Source organism: Mus caroli, unplaced genomic scaffold (assembly GCF_978045245.1).
Source record: "Mus caroli unplaced genomic scaffold, Mus_caroli_1 scaffold_17, whole genome shotgun sequence".
NCBI classification, from domain to species: domain Eukaryota; kingdom Metazoa; phylum Chordata; class Mammalia; order Rodentia; family Muridae; genus Mus; species Mus caroli.
The window spans coordinates 18,414,019-18,432,110 of NW_028227272.1; the positions used below are offsets into that span (position 1 = coordinate 18,414,019).

At 43.6% G+C, this 18,092-nt stretch overlaps 1 protein-coding gene across 5 annotated transcripts in view; it reads left to right on the forward strand.

Annotated features, from left to right (window-relative positions):
• Nucleotides 1-18,092, forward strand: part of Vps8 (VPS8 subunit of CORVET complex) — a 211,724-nt gene that overhangs the window by 135,986 nt on the left and 57,646 nt on the right. For all 5 annotated transcript variants that reach the window (XM_085832522.1, XM_085832525.1, XM_021184755.3 and 2 more), the window contains exons 39-43: nt 2,390-2,493; nt 7,236-7,320; nt 7,657-7,739; nt 15,449-15,529; nt 17,068-17,237. In XM_085832522.1, the coding sequence (XP_085688648.1) occupies nt 2,390-2,493; nt 7,236-7,320; nt 7,657-7,739; nt 15,449-15,529; nt 17,068-17,237 (523 nt within the window). The remainder of the gene's footprint in view (nt 1-2,389; nt 2,494-7,235; nt 7,321-7,656; nt 7,740-15,448; nt 15,530-17,067; nt 17,238-18,092) is intronic.

An 18,092-nucleotide genomic window follows, 5' to 3' on the forward strand; every position in this document is an offset into this window, starting at 1 on the left:
TTACTATGCATAGCACATACCTCACCACCAGCTAGTTCCAGTTTCTTATCTCCCTAGATGGAGGGTTGTGGTCCCCCAACACACCCTACCTTCTGTTCTGCCTTCTAGTTCCTGAATTTCTGGATTTGGTTGACTCATAAGAGTGAAGTCCTACTGTGTTTGAATTTATGGTTCAGTTATTTCCCTAGTGTACTGTCCTTTCGGTTCTTAGATGTTGGACCACGTCAGACGGTCTTCTAGAGCTATTTACACTTTAACATATGCATGGTCTGCTGGACAGCGCTGCTATGAACATCCTTGGCGTGCAGATATTTTGGGGGTTCTTGCTTCCTTTTGGGTGTAAGAACAAAAGTGGGATTGCTGGATAAAGCAGTAATTTAAAGATTGCTCTGTTCTGGGCCATGGATGCAGAGCCTCACTCATGCGTGCCAGGCAGGTAATCTAACGCAGTCCCTGCACACACAGCCCACCTCCTCGGTCGGCAGTGTGTGGGGCTGGCTGCACTGTGCTCTCACTGACGCTCTCATCCTTGCCTCCTCCGTGCTCCCCTGCCTCCCCTTCACTATCATGGTGGGTTTTGGGGGGCCCCTTCTGCTCTACCCCTCTCTCCCTTAGCCTTTCCTCTTCTGTCTCCTTATCTCCCTCCTCTCTCCTCCCACTGGTGCTGTCTGGCGGCAGGTGATCCTGACTGGTCGGGCATCATTTCGTGTACTTGTTTTGACCATTTAAGTCTTTTTTTTTTTTTTTCTCCTCTTCTCCTCCTCCATCCATTTTACTCAGGTATTTGCTTTTCTGTTCCGTGACAGTCTAATGTATCTCGCCATGGAGTCAGGGAATCCTTCTTAGGTGTGTTTTATATTGTCTCACCTCTTTAAAACATGTCTCTTGAGCCCTTTCCCACACTCATTCCTCTAGTTCGCTTTTATCCAATGTCTCTGTAGATAATTTGCCCACATTTTTTGATGCTGAGGTCCTCAGTTTGTGTTGTACCTTGGCCATCTTGTATTACACTATGGCTTTTTAGAACCTATGTAAACACTTGGCTTACTTTTGTTGATGTTGATCAAACTAGACATTTAATTATTACTTTTGAATTGTCAGTATGTTTAATCAATCGAATTTTGTTGTATTTGGTGCATTTCGTGATGTTTTTTTCTTAGATTTAGTGTTACAAGAATAATTTTGCAAATATATGAATGGCTAAGGGAAACTAAGAGGGGTGTTTCCTGCTTGCTGTGGGAATTTGTTGGTGACACGTAAGCCAGTTCATAGTCTCATAGCTGGTCCAGTAGCAACATCCTGCCTTCAGATTCACTGTTGGCGGTGCGCTAAGAAATCCAAGTATCTTCTAAGCGCACAACGTTGTGTTCAGTCTGCACAGGAAGCACATAGCTAACAAAACCACAGCCGTCCCTTGTCTGAAGCTTCAGGCCCGTGAGGGAGACATAGGAGTATGTCAGAGAGATACCATGGGAACAGCAAAGGAGTTGAGAAAATTCCGGGATTAGTTGTAACTCAGGAATCAGTGTGCATTAGAAAGCATTATAAATGTGTGTAGAGAGAGCCTGGAAGGGGCTTTGGGGCTTAGCATGGGAGTGTGTGGAAGGGGCTAGCTAGTAACCTTGGGGAGAGCACAGAGATGAGCCGAGTCTTGGCTGTGTTACTCAGGCAGAGTCTCGGTTTTTAAGGCTTAGGGATCTTTAGTGGTTTCTTGATAGAGAACAGAAAGGCAGGGTTTGGCAGTCAGAAATTCAATGAAGAGCCAGTGCTCCATCAGGGGACAGGTGGAGGCACAGAAGGTTTACAGATAGAAAGAATGAACCAGGGGTACAGAGAGCAAAGCATCACAGATGAGAACAACTCATGAGTCAGGCATGATGGAGGTGGTAAGTCTTTAATTCCCTGTGGAGATTAGGGGAGAAGCACTTTTGATGAGTGGAATAAGTTGGATCTGGCATGGGTACTGGTTACCTTTATTAAGCTGTGACAAGATATTTGAACAAAGTGACTGAGGAAGGAACATTTCTTTTAGCTCCTAATTTGTGATTGCAATCCTTCAGAGTGGGGAGGGTGTGGGGCAAGAGCAGCTACAGCTGTGGTGGCAGGAGCCTGAGGCAGCAGGTCAAGTGACTTTCAGTCAGGAAGAGAGGTCACTGACTGAAGCTGCTGCTGCCACCACTGCTGCCACTGCCCTCCCCCTCCCCCTCCCCCTCCCCCTCCTGCTGTCTGGACTCCAGCCCTTGGGGTATTAACACCCATGTTCAGGGTGTGTCTCCCAACTCTTTGGTTAAAACCTTTTGGAACACACACAGGATGGAGTGTGGCTCACAGAGGCTCTGAGGCAATAGTAGCATATCTTTAATGGCACTTATCCTCTTACCAAATCTAGATACCAGGGACGACATCCTGCTGAAAGGTGTTGAAGATACCATGGTAGAGACAATTGCTCTTTGCCAGAGAAATTCACAGAATTTGAATCAGCAGCAGCGAGAGGTAGGTAGCTGATACATGCATAGCCCTTTAAACACTTGTTCTGTGTGGAAACTAGGAGTCAATTATATTTCCACCGCCCTCCTAGACACCTGATTTAATTCATCTGGGCTTTAGTCACTCTTTGGTGTTCCCAGGAGTATAAGGCTCTCAGTGCTCCTGTCAGGAGTATCTGCCTTCTTTCTTTCCACAGAGGCCTCAAGACCATAGATTGGGCTAACGAGTGTTAGGTGTGGGAACACTGGGCGTCTGTGCCGTCTGTGCATTCAGTGGAGGTTCTGTTTGTGCTGGGTGGTGGAACCATGTCCTTGTAGTCAGCTGTCATCTCTTCTGCCCACAGTGGCTGAGAGTGAGAGCTAAGCCCTGCAGAAACCCAGAGTGCAGCAGAGGGTAAAGAGCAGCTATAATATGGTGACCCTCAGCCTTGGCTACATGGAGTGGCCTGGGGGCTTTGGAATATTCATTCCTGGTGCTGTACCCCATATAATTAACTGACCCAACGATCAGTGTGTCCTAATGCTGTGTACTGATTATAGTGGTAGTCATGGTTAGGGGGCTCTGCTGTTAACAGTGGACTGAGCAAAGTTAAAGCATGAGCCCAAGGGAGGTCCGGCTGAGCACAGGGTGCAGGTGCTAGTTATGGCAGTGAAACAGCAGCTCCGGGTGGCTTAGGATGGACAGCTGCTGAGTTCCTCGGTTCTAGAAGCAATGTGGTGGTACTTAGTCACACAGCCCCACTCTCTGTCCTTGCCTTCCAGTGCTCCTGACTCTGGCTTCATGCTGGTAGCAGGGCCAAATTCCCACATCCTGGTTTCTGAAATGGGAAACTATCTTTAGCTTTTCATATATATTGACTATTTATATTAAAATAAAAAGTACATCTTGGATATGTTTGCTGTTTTCATAGTTTATAATTTATTATGTTTTTGTCAGGGATTATAAAAAGTATGCATAAGGAATATATTTCACATAAATGTTAAAAACTTTCTGATAAAATAATACAAATACCTTTAGAAATCATGCAGTAATGCAGACTGATGCATTACTGAGCTGATGCAGCAGTTAAAGGCCTTGCCATGAGCAAGAGGGCTGGAGTTCAGACCCCCAGACGCCATGTAAACCCCAGGTGGGGGTGGGGACTTATGGAGGACTAGCCTTGTATACACTGTGGGTTTGACTGAGCATCTCCATTTGTAACACATGTGTGCACACATACCCATATACATGAATGCACACACAGCCACACACATGCATGCACACATACATATAAATATGCAAACACACACCACACAAGAAGAAGAAAAAAAGAAAGTCATAAAATATAGAAAGTTCACAGAAAGATTTAAAAAGAAAAATTACAATAGAGTCATGTGATAACCCTGAGATAGCCATCATCGCCATTTGAGGAATATCACCCTGGATGTTTTTTGTCTGCCCAGGCTGATAAGTTTTGGAAAAAATAAACCAAAGGATACTTTCTCTTAAACATACTATGTTCTATCTTCTCTAGGAGCCAAGGAATCTCTAACCTGCATATAAATGTCTCTTTACCTTGTTAGCTCCCAATAAACCAACATCAGAAGGTCTGGGTAACTGCACTCGGTTAGGATTATGTGCTGTGCCTTTTACTGCAGTTTAGTTTTAGATCCTGGGATGCAGTGCCATTGAAGAACTCACACAAACTCATTCCATCGTTTTTCTATTCCCCAGTCTTTGTTTTTATTCATCCTTTGGTTAGTTGATTATATTGCAGCACGGTTTTGAAAACAAAGCAGTTTTAATTTTGAACCTGTAGGTTGGGGACCAACCATGGCAGAATGCTGGGCCTGCCACCTGAACTTAAAGCAGTCGCTCTTCTGACCTGATGGTGGTTCTCTGATTTGCTGCTTTAGGATTCAAGACTGTAGAGCCTCGCAGTATCTCCTCCACCCAGATCTCCCCATCTTGTTCATTCATCTTTTAGTTCCATGATTTTAAGACCACAGAGTTCTGCAGTCTGATCCTTCAATATTTCAGTTTTCATTGGCTCAGTTCTAAGTAATTTTGAAAGCAAGAGGCAATTAAAAACATCTTGTGACCCTTATACTAATTGAAAATGTACCACTAGATCTTACTTCTTACATCTTTGATACTGGGGCATACTGGGATTGCTCTGTTTTATTGTGAAGGGCACATTCCTATGTCCTTTATATCTTACAGACTTTTAAAGCCAGTTCTTTGAGAGATTCATATGATCTGTGTTAGTGATAGTCACACATTTCTATCCACTCAACGTTATCTCTCCTGTTTTGTTTTTTTTTTAACTGTTCAAGACCAATTTTGCTGCCCAAATACCCTTGGATGTGTGGTCTTCACTAGAGAATGGTCAGATTATATTCTTAGAGAAAATTGCTTCTCCTTCTGCCTTAGTTGGAGTTACGAAGAGACACCATGACCAGGACAACCCTTATAGAGAAAAGCTTTTAATTGGCTGGCTTACGGTTCAGAGGTCTCATGAATTATTGTCATGGTGGGAAGCAAGGTACCCCTCAGTCAGACATGGTGCTGGCGAAGTAGCTGAGAGTTCTGCATACTGATCCACAGGCAGCAGAGAGTGAGACTGGGCCTGGTGTAGTCTTTTGAAACCTCAGAGCAACCAACCCAGGGCTCCATGGATAATCTAACCTGCCTCCTTTCTGAACAACTTTCTCAACAATAGCAAAGTATTTAAATGCTCATCTTTCTATACATTTATTTTTGTGAAAAATCATTAAATTTAGGGTGTTTCTGTTTTTTATTCTTTGAGAACTTCATATAACGTATTTTGATCATATTTTGTCCCTTCCTCCGACTCCCTCAGATGCATGCTGACCTCCCTGTTCTCTCCCAACTGTGTCTCCTTTCTTTTTTTCCTAATGCACCGAGCCTGATTTGTTTGAGCCATTAATGCTTTCCAGGGACTACACCCTTAACAAAACCAACTACTTTTCCTCCTTCAGGAGACAACAGCTTCAACAGTGCCTCGGTTATAGTGGGGCCAGCGACTCCTTCAGGCTGGGGGAGCTTTAATGGGAGTTTACTTTGTTTCTCTTTGTTTCACATTGAAGACGATGAAAGCAAGAACTATTTATTGCTCTAGACAGTGAGGCAACTAGAAGGTTGAAAACATCTGAAAGCTTGATAGTAAGCAGCCTTGACTATCTCCCTGGGAAGGACCACCAGAAAATCCAGCAGGGTGGAGCATTTCCTTGAAGCTTGACCTCAGGGAACTGGATCTGCAGTCCTTCTCCAAGGAGGCTGAGCACCCCACCTCTGCATATCTGTTCTATGTCCTGAGCACCCCACTCTACAGAGTGAGTTCCAGGACAGCCAGGGCTACACAGAGAAACCCTGTCTTGAAAAACAAAACAAAAAAGAAAATTTTTAAAAATCATCTTGATTAAATAATTTTATAAATCAAAGTTTTAAATTTATTTATTTTTTCTTTTCTTAGTTACATCCCAACCAGTTTCCCCTCCTCCACTCCTCCCAGCCCTCCCCGCTCCACATCTACTCTTCCTTTATTTCTCTTAAAAAACAAAACAATAACAACAAACACAGAAAACAGAGTAAGCGTCCCAGGAATATCAACTGAATATGGCATAACTACTGTAAGGCTGGGGCACTATAAAGCAAATTTCAGGCTAAACATAATATGTAAACCAAAAGGAAAAATTAGGTATGCTGTGTAAAAATAGTTTCCAAAAATAAATAAATACATGATGTGCCTGTAAAAATAGAGAGAGTATGAATGGAAGGTGCGGTACTTGAGAGAAAGACACATGAACAGAATCACTGGCTAAAAGAAATACGGCCCCAGCAGCAGTTAAGCAGAGTATCTTGGAGGGGGAAGCAGAGGCAGCACAGCTCCCTGCCTGAGCTCAGTCGAGCAGGAGAGCTCGCTGGTGTGCCTGAGCTCAGGCGGGCAGATCAGCTCGCTGGGAGCAGTAGGTGCTGGTGTGCTGTGAGACACCATACACCTCCTCTGTTCACTGACCCTTCCTCAGGTCTCCTGGATACTTGCACCAGTAAGGTCTTTCAAGCCACTTGGTTCAGGTGTTTAAAATGATTACCTAACAGTGAATTGCCAGACTTAATAGCTTGCTTGGTCTTTGTGAAGATTGGGAAGCACACTCCCTGGAGTGGGTGTTATGACTACCACCTTGCTACTGTGTTGCTACTGTGTTACTACTGTGTTGCCTTTGGCAAATCACTTAATTTCTTTAAACCAAGCAAAGATACTTACCATATAAGGTTACTATGAGAGCAAAACAAAAAATACATGGAGGACATTAAATAGAGTCCATAATAGAAGTAATAAATAACTGGTAAATCTGTTTACCTCTTGGTGACATTGGCAGTGCTGAGTTTTTCTTAACCCTTACTCTTAAGCTGTTACAGAATAGGAAAAATAGCCTCATTCTTATGTAGAAAAAGCTTTGGATAACCTGAAGAACAGGAGTGGAGGCATGGCTGTGGAGGATGTTTATCCTTTCCTTGCTGCTTGTGAGAGCCTAGCAGGAAGCGTTCATGACTTGTTTGCACCCACACTCTCCATACATGAGAGGAATTATAATCCTGCATCTTCCTTATGCTTCCCAAAGCGGATGAAGGTGACCTTCTGTCTTTTCCCAGTCCAAAGCAAATTTTGTCTTTGATTTTGCCATTACTTGTTCACTTCATCTGCCAACACTATGCTGACATTTTGGTTTCCCCTGATGGCACAGGCTCTATGGTTTCCACTGTTGGAGGCAATGATGACACCACAGAAGCTGTCCAGCTCGGCTGCTCCTCCTCATCCGCACTGTGAAGGTAAAGCCTGTCGAAACCACAGGGCCAGGCCACTTACCGCACCAACCCACTTTCTGTCTGTAAAACCTGCTCTGGCAGTGACCATGCCCAGTCACACGCTCCCATTATCTCCCAATGAGGCCATGTAGTCTCCATCTTGCCTTGTGCCTTTCTTATGTGTGACACATACTTTATCCAGAAAATGCATAGTCAACTGTTGCTGCATAGCTGACCAACAGTCAATTTTAAGATACCAAACTGGCCCTGGTTAAGTAAGTTTCTGTGTAAGGAGACTGTTTTCACCTAACTAAAAAGAAAAGCAAACTAGCCTTAGTGCTAACGTTTTCGTTCCAACAGCTCTGAAGTCTTTGACCATGCAAGTCCTAAACAGCATGGCAGCGTTCATCGCCCTCCCGTCCATCCTACAGAGAATCTTGCAGGTGAGCTCAAAGGGATGGGGAGGCTTGATTGATTTCTGTTATTTTACCAGGAAATGAGACTGAGGCTTATATCACCTGTGTTTTGTCATTAACTAAAGTTCTAACTGACCTTGAATCAGTCTTGCACGGTGTCATCCCCTGGGTATGGCCTTACCTCGAATTGCTTCCTTGGAGTTCAAGTACACATTTCCTGATGGTTGCAGCCCCTGGGAGACAATGGTCACTTATTTCTAGCTGGTCATACTTTCAGATTAAAAAGAAAAATGAAAGAAGGAAAGTTCTCTAAAAATAAAGTAAATGTAAGCATTCTAAGAAATGGTTGTTATTTCAGTTTTCTAGCTCACTCTAAATATACTTCTATGTTGAAAACTCACCCCAGCTGTAAATTCTAGCTAGCCTTTTGTCCAGAGTTATTGTAAGAAACACTTTCTCCTGTTTTCTTTGTCATAAAGACTAGAAACGTTCTGGCTTCATAAAAAAGAGAACACTAAAAATAATGTACGGTATATTTTTAGAAAAACCTGTGAATATTCTTGGAGAGATAGCAGGGTTTAGGCTTAGACTCATCAGTCTTTCTTGTCTCACTTTATGTGCAGTAGTCACACACACACACACACACACACACACACACACACAGAGTCAAATAGTGCCAGGATGCCATGGGTCTCTATATTGCTTTTGAATGTCCCCGCCAGCTCTCCTTCTAAGGTCCCTTGAGTGCTCCTTCCCCTGTGATTTGAGGCATCTGGGCAACCCATCTGATGAAGGGTTCTGCTTCAGGGGTCTCTCTCATCACAGAACTTAGGACCAGGGTTGCTCAGGAGTGGAGCCCTTGCTTGCATAGTGTGAGGCCCTTTATTCATCCTCAGCACTGAAGGAAAGAAAGCGTGAGTATTATGTATGGGGGTTTTTGTTTATTTGTTTGGTCTCTTGAGACAAGTTTCACTGTGTAGCCCAGGCTAGCCTTAGACTCACAGAAATTTCCTACCTCTGCCCCCCAGTGCTGGATTCAGATACAGACGCCACCACACGCAGCTCTCAGGTGTGTGTTGGTTACCACATTCAGTCCTTGACAGCTCTCACATATTGAGGAATTCTTCAAGGTAGACTCTTTCCATATGCTTTAAATCTATTAATCACAAAGTTTGTAAACATGCAGAGTAACACCTCCTCCTCCGTAAGGCTTGAAGAAGTGAATCTAAATCTCAAAGTAGGTTCTTTCCGGCATGCACACTGTGCTTTATGATGAGCTTGGCCACACCCTGTGCTATATTAATTATAACGAACTCTGCCTTTCCCTTTGCAAAGCATCATGTAACTTAGAAATGTCTTGCGTTTCAAAACGGACCTCTTGGAAGCCTTCTTAGAATTGAAAATCTCAGCTTTGACATGCACTGGGTTCATGATAAATTCCTGATCACAGCAGCGAGTAACGCCTTACCAGTCAGGAGGCTGCTTTGTTCTTTTTTTTTTTTTTAATTTTTAATATTTTTTATTACGTATTTTCCTCAATTACATTTCCAATGCTATCCCAAAAGTCCCCCATACCCTCCCCCCCCACTTCCCTACCCACCCATTCCCATTTTTTTTGGCCCTGGCGTTCCCCTGTACTGCGGCATATAAAGTTTGTGTGTCCAATGGGCCTCTCTTTCCAGTGATGGCCGACTAGACCATCTTTTGATACATATGCAGCTAGAGTCAAGAGCTCCGGAGCACTGGTTAGTTCAGCATCCACTTCTGTGTTTGCTAGGCCCCGGCATAGTCTCACAAAAGACAGCTATATCTGGGACCTTTCAGCAAAATCTTGCTAGTGTATGCAATGGTGTCAGCATTTGGAAGCTGATTATGGGGTGGATCCCTGGATATGGCAGTCTCTAGATGGTCCATCCTTTCGTCACAGCTCCAAACTTTGTCTCTGTAACTCCTTCCATGGGTGTTTTGTTCCCAATTCTAAGAAGGGGCATAGTGTCCACACTTTGGTCTTCATTCTTCTTGAGTTTCATGCGTTTAGCAAATTGTATCTTATATCTTGGGTATCCTAAGTTTTGGGCTAATATCCACTTATCAGTGAATACATATTGTGTGAGTTCCTTTGTGATTGTGTTACCTCACTCAGGATGATGCCCTCCAGGTCCATCCATTTGCCTAGGAATTTCATAAATTCATTCTTTTTAATAGCTGAGTAGTACTCCATTGTGTAAATGTACCATAATTTCTGTATCCATTCCTCTGTTGAGAGGCATCTGGGTTCTTTCCAGCTTCTGGCTATTATAAATAAGGCTGCTATGAACATAGTGGATCATGTGTCCTTCTTACCTGTTGGGACATCTTCTGGATATATGCCCAGGAGAGGTATTGCTGGATCCTCTGGTAGTACTATGTCTAATTTTCTAAGGAACCACCAGACTGATTTCCAGAGTGGTTGTACAAGCTTGCAATCCCACCAACAATGGGAGGAGTGTTCCTCTTTCTCCACATCCTCGCCAGCATCTGCTGTCACCTGAATTTTTGATCTTAGCCATTCTGACTGGTGTGAGGTGGAATCTCAGGGTTGTTTTGATTTGCATTTCCCTGATGATTAAGGATGTTGAACATTTTTTCAGGTGCTTCTCTGCCATTCGGTATTTGGTCTTAAACGCACGTATATGTTTTTCTTTGCTGTAATAACTTTGCCCCTGTATCATATAAAGATTTTACATCTTTTAAAGATACTTTTATTTATAACGAGCTCTTGCTATAGAAAAGGCAGTTATAAACATCTCTCTGACTGGGTAGGTGTGTGGCTCAGTTGATGGCATGCTTGCCTTGCACGCAGGAAGCTCAGCACCTCATCAAAGCCTTGTGTGGAGGTCCATGAACACAGAGCCATCACCCTGAAAGTAGGGAAGAGGAGAGAAGTTCAAAGTCATTCTCGGCTACATAGCAAGTTCAGGACCAGCCTGGGTTGCAAGACTCGGCCTCAGAAAAGTAAAAATAAAAACTCTGTGACAAGGGAGACAAGGCAAAGCTTAGGGAAGTTAAGTGTGCACCCCGCCTGAAAGACAAACGCAACGACTTCCACAGTCTCCTGTTTCCCGATTCACATTTTTAATTGTGGCATTTATTTTTTTTTCCATTTAACTCTGTATTTTTGAGGAACAAATTAATTATCGTGTGTTAGGGTGTTTTTTTTACTCTGTTCACTGATTGCTTGTGTGTATGAAACGAGAGTCTGCCCCATAAGAGTTCTCATAAGAGAAAAGAATATGTCCAGATTCTTCTGTTGAAAGTGCTTTCTGAGGTAGCACTGGCCATTTCCACTCCCTCCCCTCAGTTTCCCATCAGTTTCAGTGGTTGTTACATAGCTCACCCTATAGAATACCAGGCCACGGCCTCATGTCTGTTCCACTGCAGTGAAGACCTCATAGTGTATGACATCATATGCCCAGGGCGTGTCCAGAGGGAATGATTGCACCCCTAGGAAGAAGCCAGAGTAATTCAGAATGACTCCAGTTCTTCAGTAGCAATGCTCAGGGGAACAATATGGTGTCTCTCGGGAATGCCTCAGTATTCCTGATATGCTTCCTTGTCTGCTGTTACCTAGAGTGACCTTTTATAGATCCCAGCATTCGTGTACTGAGGACTTAGTTGAGTGTCCAACGCATGAAGCCGTGGGTGATAAACCACACCCACATCATACAGGCTTGGTGCCCATTGTCCTCTTGATCCCTGAACAGTAAGCATCCACAAAGCCCTGTTTCTAAAGAGGCAGGCATGGTTCTGAGCTTGCTCAGTTCAGTGTTCCTGGGTGAGGACGGGCCTCTGGCTTCCACTCTGTATCTGTGGGGAGCCAGTGTAATTTTCATGTTCATATTAATCCAGCAGCCTCCAGGGAGTGCATAGGGAGGGACAGTTATTTAGACACATAATTGCCCACACAACTGAGATAAGTTGATTTTTCCAGAATAGATGGTCATAATCTGAAGATTCTTAGATTGCCATGACTGGTGTGTATTTATTCAAATTGATGCAGGGGCCTGAATTATACAGCTTCTCTAGGAACATAAGTGCTTGATAAATAAGGAAGCTTTTTTTAAAAAAAGAAGATATATATATGAATACACTATAGCTGTCTTCAGACACACCAGAAGAGGGCATCATATCTCATTACAGATGGTTGTGAGCCACCATATGGTTCTGGGAATTGAACTCAGGACCTCTGGAAGAGCAAACAGTGCTCTTCCATCTCTCCAGCCCCAATTAGGAAGCTTTAAGGAACCCGTACTCTAACTCTTTAAGTTAGAAAGGCATCACTGGGTGGGGCAGGTGAGGTGGCTCAGTGGGCAAAAGGCTTTGTAACAAGCTTGGCAATTCTAGAACCCATGTCGAGGATAAAGCTAACTCCATGACATTCTCCCTGGCTTCCACACACATGCTGTGTGCATACATTGTCTCTCTCTCTCTCTCTCTCTCTCTCTCTCTCTCTCTCTCTCTCTTCTTCCTCCCCCTTCTCTCATACACACAATAATAATAAATAAATAAAATCCAATTTTTAAATGGATACTGAAGTCATTCTTGATTTCTAAGAAGGCTGCTTCTGAGTGTCCTACTGAGGAGACAGTGAGCCTGGTGCACACTCTTTCTCAGAGCCGTGCTCCTACTTCAGATAATACTTAGTTAGAAAACAAATCACACCCGTGGTAGAATGAGTTCCAGAAAGATGTAGGGGGAAGCAGCAACTGCATCTTTTTCCAGTGTGCTTTTGAAATTGAATGTGGGCACCAAGTATGTCTTCCTGCACAGTTAACAGCAAGTTACAGGGAGACACCAGCATCTTTTTTATGAGAACTAGCCGGATTCTGCAGAATAATTATGAGAGAGAGCTGGTGTCTGTCGTGAGCTATCCTTGAAGCGGAGTGCTCACCTTGAGTTCTATAATTAAGGTGTCGCCTTGGCATGAGTAGTTTTCCTGGTCTCCCTCTTAAATTACACATATTGAAGTACAACGTCCTAAAGTAAATATAGAAATGACCTATAAAGATGTCTTCTTTTTTCTCTGGATTTAGCCTTTTAAGATATCTTTATTCTTCAATCTCTCTTGTCAAACTCCAGAACCTTTAATACAGTCATACGTTTATGGGCTACATTATGGGTTAGAATAGATGTTAAATTGGGTTTTTATAGTCCTGTGCTATCGATTGCCACTGTGGCTCAGAAATGAGTGTATCTAATGGGAGCTTCACCAAAGCATAATTCAAGAATGAAAGACATTACATAGATTTGTTTTTAATGCAAGAAAACTGAAAAGAACTTGTATGGATGTGTGGTGTGCGTTGTTTTTCCAGCAGAGGATGTGAGCCTGACTGGCGAGGAAACCCGGATCTTTAGTTCAGTGACGTGCTCTCCAGCTGAGGCAGACCTAGGCAGATAGGACCTGTTCACGCCCTAACTCAGTGTAATTCGTACGAAATACAAAGCTGTTTTATCCTTTTCTTTTCATCAGCATAATCTCACAGCTAGAAGGACTAGAGGAACCCATGCTGCTCTAGAAAATACCCAAACCTGGTGCTAGTCTCCTGCTGCTAGGCTACACTGCCCAGCCTTCCAGAGCCAACATTAGAAGCCATGACTGAAAATTGGGCAACCATTAAATTCACCCGTTTCCCAGGATTTTTTCTTTCTAAGCTCAGCTAGTCTTACAGCATGACTTAGAGAGTTGCCGGAGACATTTCTGTCAGTCATTAGTTTATCATTCAGTTTAGTTACCCATATTTTCCAGCAAAATTGTTTGTTTGTTTGTTCGTTTGTTTTTTATGTATCTATACCTGGGAGGGCAGCCTACACATGGGAGACTATGAAAACTTCGTTTCTGAAGTTTGTATATGCAAAGTGCAGCCTTTTGGCCTAACAGTTCTTTAACACAGTGTGCTTGCTCAGCCTCACTGAAGGTGCTGGAGGATGTCAGGGATGAGTGTTGGGGTGACCCTGCAGCCCTGTCAGGTTCTGAGAACCCCCAGAGATATAGCCCCTTATATAAAAGTGAGTTTGCATGAGACCTGCCACATTTTTCTCGCTTGTTTGATTGTTGTGACTCTGTAGCACAAGCTGGCCTCAAGCTCAGTATCCTCCTGCCTCCACCTCTCCAGAACTAGAATCTCAAGTTGCCTGGCTCCCCTTACCATGCCTACTACAGTGTAAATGATATGTGAATAGTTGTGGTAAAGCCATGTTTATTTAGGAAGCAGTTACAATGCAAAAAGTCTACACATGTACACACACACAGTCACTCTGCTGTTTGCCGTGTGCACTTGGTCAAATCATATGCAGGTGCCTGATCACGAGGGTGGGACAGACAGTATAAAGTGCTTCCCCCATACTGTATTTGGCATACTCTACCTTTAACAAGCAGTGTCTGCTTTGATCTTTGCTGTGTGCCTGGATTTCTCTATTTGACAAAGTCATTTGTGCTGTGCGTAGCCTCTTATTAGAACTTGACCTGCTCATTTGTTAGCAATCCCTAAGACTGTAATTATCAGTCTAGTAAAAGGGGCACAAAATATGCTAAAGATGAGAACTGTATAATACATTTTGGATGGGGCAGTTTTGTCATACCTGCAGCCATAAACATATCCTTTAGTCCACGACTTCCCTTTCTGGAGAAGTCCTCTTAAAAGAGTCAGAGATTCAGCCCATGATTATAGTTATCAGCTTTGACAGTGAGTGGGGAGAAGACCTCGGACACAAGAGCCTGGAGTGATAGGAAAACTGTTATATTTTAACATGATTTATATTCTGTAGTTACTCAGAAGTATCTGATGATGTCAGAACATATCATTAACTGAAAAGTAGGCATGCGACGGACGAACATATTGTAGAGGCTAAGAAGTGCATCCTCTTTCATCCATTCCAGAAGCAAGACCTGCCGATGTCAGCAGTCTCTGGATGGGTAGCTTGTACTTTTGACGTTTTGGTCCACTTAGTGTTTGGGGATTATGCATAATAAATAATGGCTTGGCAAACCTACTACAGAAAGTAGTAGAGAGGTTTTCAGGTTCTAAATAGCTGTGGTTTAGCATTGATGGCTTTATTAGGAGAAAAAAAAACATATTGAAAGCTGTTTGTCTCCAAAATTAGGGGAATTTAGTTGGTTTTAAGCCAGAGGTGGCAAGATGTGGGTGCTGAGGGGTGGATGTACAGATTCTGGTGTTCCTGGACACGTTGGTTTTCATGCAGTGGGTGAATGGTGAGAATTGGTGTCTAACACAGAGGCTTCTGTGGTAAAGAGAGGCGGTAGAAAGCTAGATTAGACTTGCAAAGAAGATGACCATAGAAGGGACTTGGGTCACACATTTATTTTCCAAAACAGTTGGGATGTCCAGAAAGAAACAAATTAAGCATTAAGCATCATCTGGGTACATTCACAGAAGAGCAAGTGTGTTGGGACTGTAAGTACGTACGTGGCTCATCCTGTAAACCTGACACTCAGGAGGATGTTCAGGAAAAACAAGCGTGTTGTGACTGTGGCCATGGCCACTGTTAGTGTGGAAGCTGGCCATGGTAGCTCCTACCTGCAAGCCTGGAACTCAGGAGGATAGCAGGTTTGATGCCAACCTGAGCTACGGAATGAGACTCTCAGGGAAACAATAGCACCCACCATAGCAAGCGCTCAAAATGATGGTAAAGCACCAAGAGTTATAACAAGTACTTTTTTTTTTTTTTTTTCTGAATAGGACCCAATTTATGGAAAAGGAAAGCTTGGAGAAATCCAGGGCCTTATTCTGGGGATGCTGGACACCTTCAACTATGAGCAAGTGAGTAATAGCTGCTTGCATCCAGGTTTGTCTTAAGGTGGGAAAGAAATGGTGTTTTTCTTTTCTATTTTTTCCTGTCCTTCTGTTTGAATATTTTTGAATCTGAAAATTACTACTTAATAAAATAAGGTACATTGGGATACATATGCACCTTTCTCTACTTTTAAGTTTCTTGCTAACCTAATTTATGTACAGAGAGAAAATACTCAGGTGCATCTTACTTGGCTTTTGATTCATTGGCAATCAGGCCAGTATTTTAACTTCAAAGTGGAAGTAGGATAAACTTTTGGGAAAATGATTAATTAAAAAAAAACCTTTAGCCAGGCAGTGGTGGTGCATATCTTTAATCCCAGCACTTGGGAGTCAGAGGCAGGCGGATTTCTCAGTTTGAGGCCAGCCTGGTCTACAGAGTGGGTTCCAGGACAGCCAGGGCTACACAGAGAAACCCTGTCTCAAAAAACAAAAACAAAAATGGAAAAATTAAGTGTTCTGAAACATTACTGCTGCTAACTAGAAATTGTAATTCTTCTCTTAACTCAGAATTACTTAAAGCTTTAAAGATTCAGTTAGAACCAGCTTGACTTTGCTTACTCTTTTCCTTGAGAAAAGTACACAGTGCTGGTGTGTTGGTACAGAGTCTGCTTTTTGTTAAGAATTTAGGAGTGAAAAGAAAAATTGAGAGGCAGAGTTTTTCTTAAACCTTTTCCTTAAGAGTTGAAGTTTTGCCCCATATGGCGTTGGGGGGGGGGGGTCAGTGCCCCCACAGACACAGACGCAGGGAAGTGGGAGGGAGGCTGGGGAGGTCTGGGTGAGACTAGGAAAAAATTAGCACATCTTTACAATTAAGTAAAAGTTTCAGGTAAAGTTAAAGAGTTAAACTGTAGAGCAAAGCAGTGGGCTGTGTGCAGGTCTATCTTTCCCTGACTACGTGGCTCAGTGATGGGTGTGAACACTGAAAACTGATATGGCATGAAAGCACTTTACAAGCATAGGCAGCCCTAAAGTGACCTAACGTGCTAGCTGCGGAATGTCTCAATGACAGATGGCAGGGTCTTGAGCAGCTTCAAATGACTTCTAAGTGCTGATCAGAAAATGAGATCTCTGCCCAAGGGAGATGAGCACTGAATAATGACCATTATTAGCTTTCCAGTGAGCGGGTATTTGAAGCACCGCCATGCAGCATTCTCCATAAGAGGCCAGGGCTCATCCCCTCCTGATGGCTGTTCTTACCCCAGCTGTCAGCCATCAGGAGGGGAGTTATAACTGCAGTGAATAGATTTGGCCCTACCGAGTCATCTGGAAGCCATCCGGACTGCGTTAGGCCACAGAAGGGCAGAGCACACGTTGCTTAGGAGCGAGTGGCAGGCTTGAGCATCTCAGTGTCTGCGTTCATCATCACTGCACACGAAGGGATCTTGCGGGGCCTGAGTCTGGATGCTGGGTTGTCTCTCTGTTGAGTGCTCTGGTTTCAGTTGTGTTGCTCTTCATCAATCCCCGTCATTCATTTTAATCCTTTCTTTTGTTTTGACCTATCATAGACCTTGCTAGAAACAACAGCCAGCCTCCTGAACCAAGATCTCCATTGGTCACTGTGTAACCTGAGAGCATCAGTATCCAGAGGACTCAATCCCAAACAGGATTACTGTTCTATATGTTTACAGCAGTACAAAAGACGCCAAGAAATGGCTGATGAAATTATTGTCTTTAGGTAAGAGAGGGAAGGAATGTTAACTCTCAGGGCCGTGGTAGCCAGGCAGTAGTATATGTGATCATGCAGCCCCAGTCAGCCATGCAAGCAGTGGGCAAGATAGGCAGAGTTCCTTCCCCACTGCCCTTACAGACTGCTGGGGAGTGGGGAGGGGAATTAAGGTCTCAGACAGTATGTGAGTCCTGTAAGTCAGAGCCAGGATGAAAAATTCACACAGAGCAGTAGCATGGGAGATTGCAGTGTTTCCAGGGAGCAGTGCTATGTTGAGAAAGCGCAGTAAGGGAATGCAGTCTCTCAGGGATGATCTGTGAGCAGGACAAGAGACACAGCTGACTGGCTGTGGAAAGATGAATGCATTCACAGACTCTGAAAGCTGTGACCATCTTAGTGTGTTGGCTGTGGAGGTGGAAACCAGGCCTCTGGCTTGATAAATGGGGTGAGCGTGGCATCCTGGTCTGAGGAGAGACTAGTGTAAGGAACTGGGACGACAGGAACCTTGTCCTGCGGGTCTGGAGCTTGAGGTGGCTTTTGGATTCTGAGCAGGACTATCTAACACATATCCTCTCACCAGAACTCGAGAACCATGTTTAGGAGAAATAGACATTTAGGAATCAGCAACACACTGATAATCTTTAAACCCTAATACCTAGAGAGGGGACATTCCATACACAGGTGACCCAGGAGCGCTTAGCACCAGGATCAAAGACAGTCTGTCCTATTAAAATACATGAGGAGAGACAGCACAGTATGGGTCAGAGCCAAACTTCCTGAGTTTAGATATCTTAGTCTCCTTATGTGTTGATGGAGATAGTAATAGTGCATACAGCCTAAGGTTTTGTAACCAGCCAATGGGTG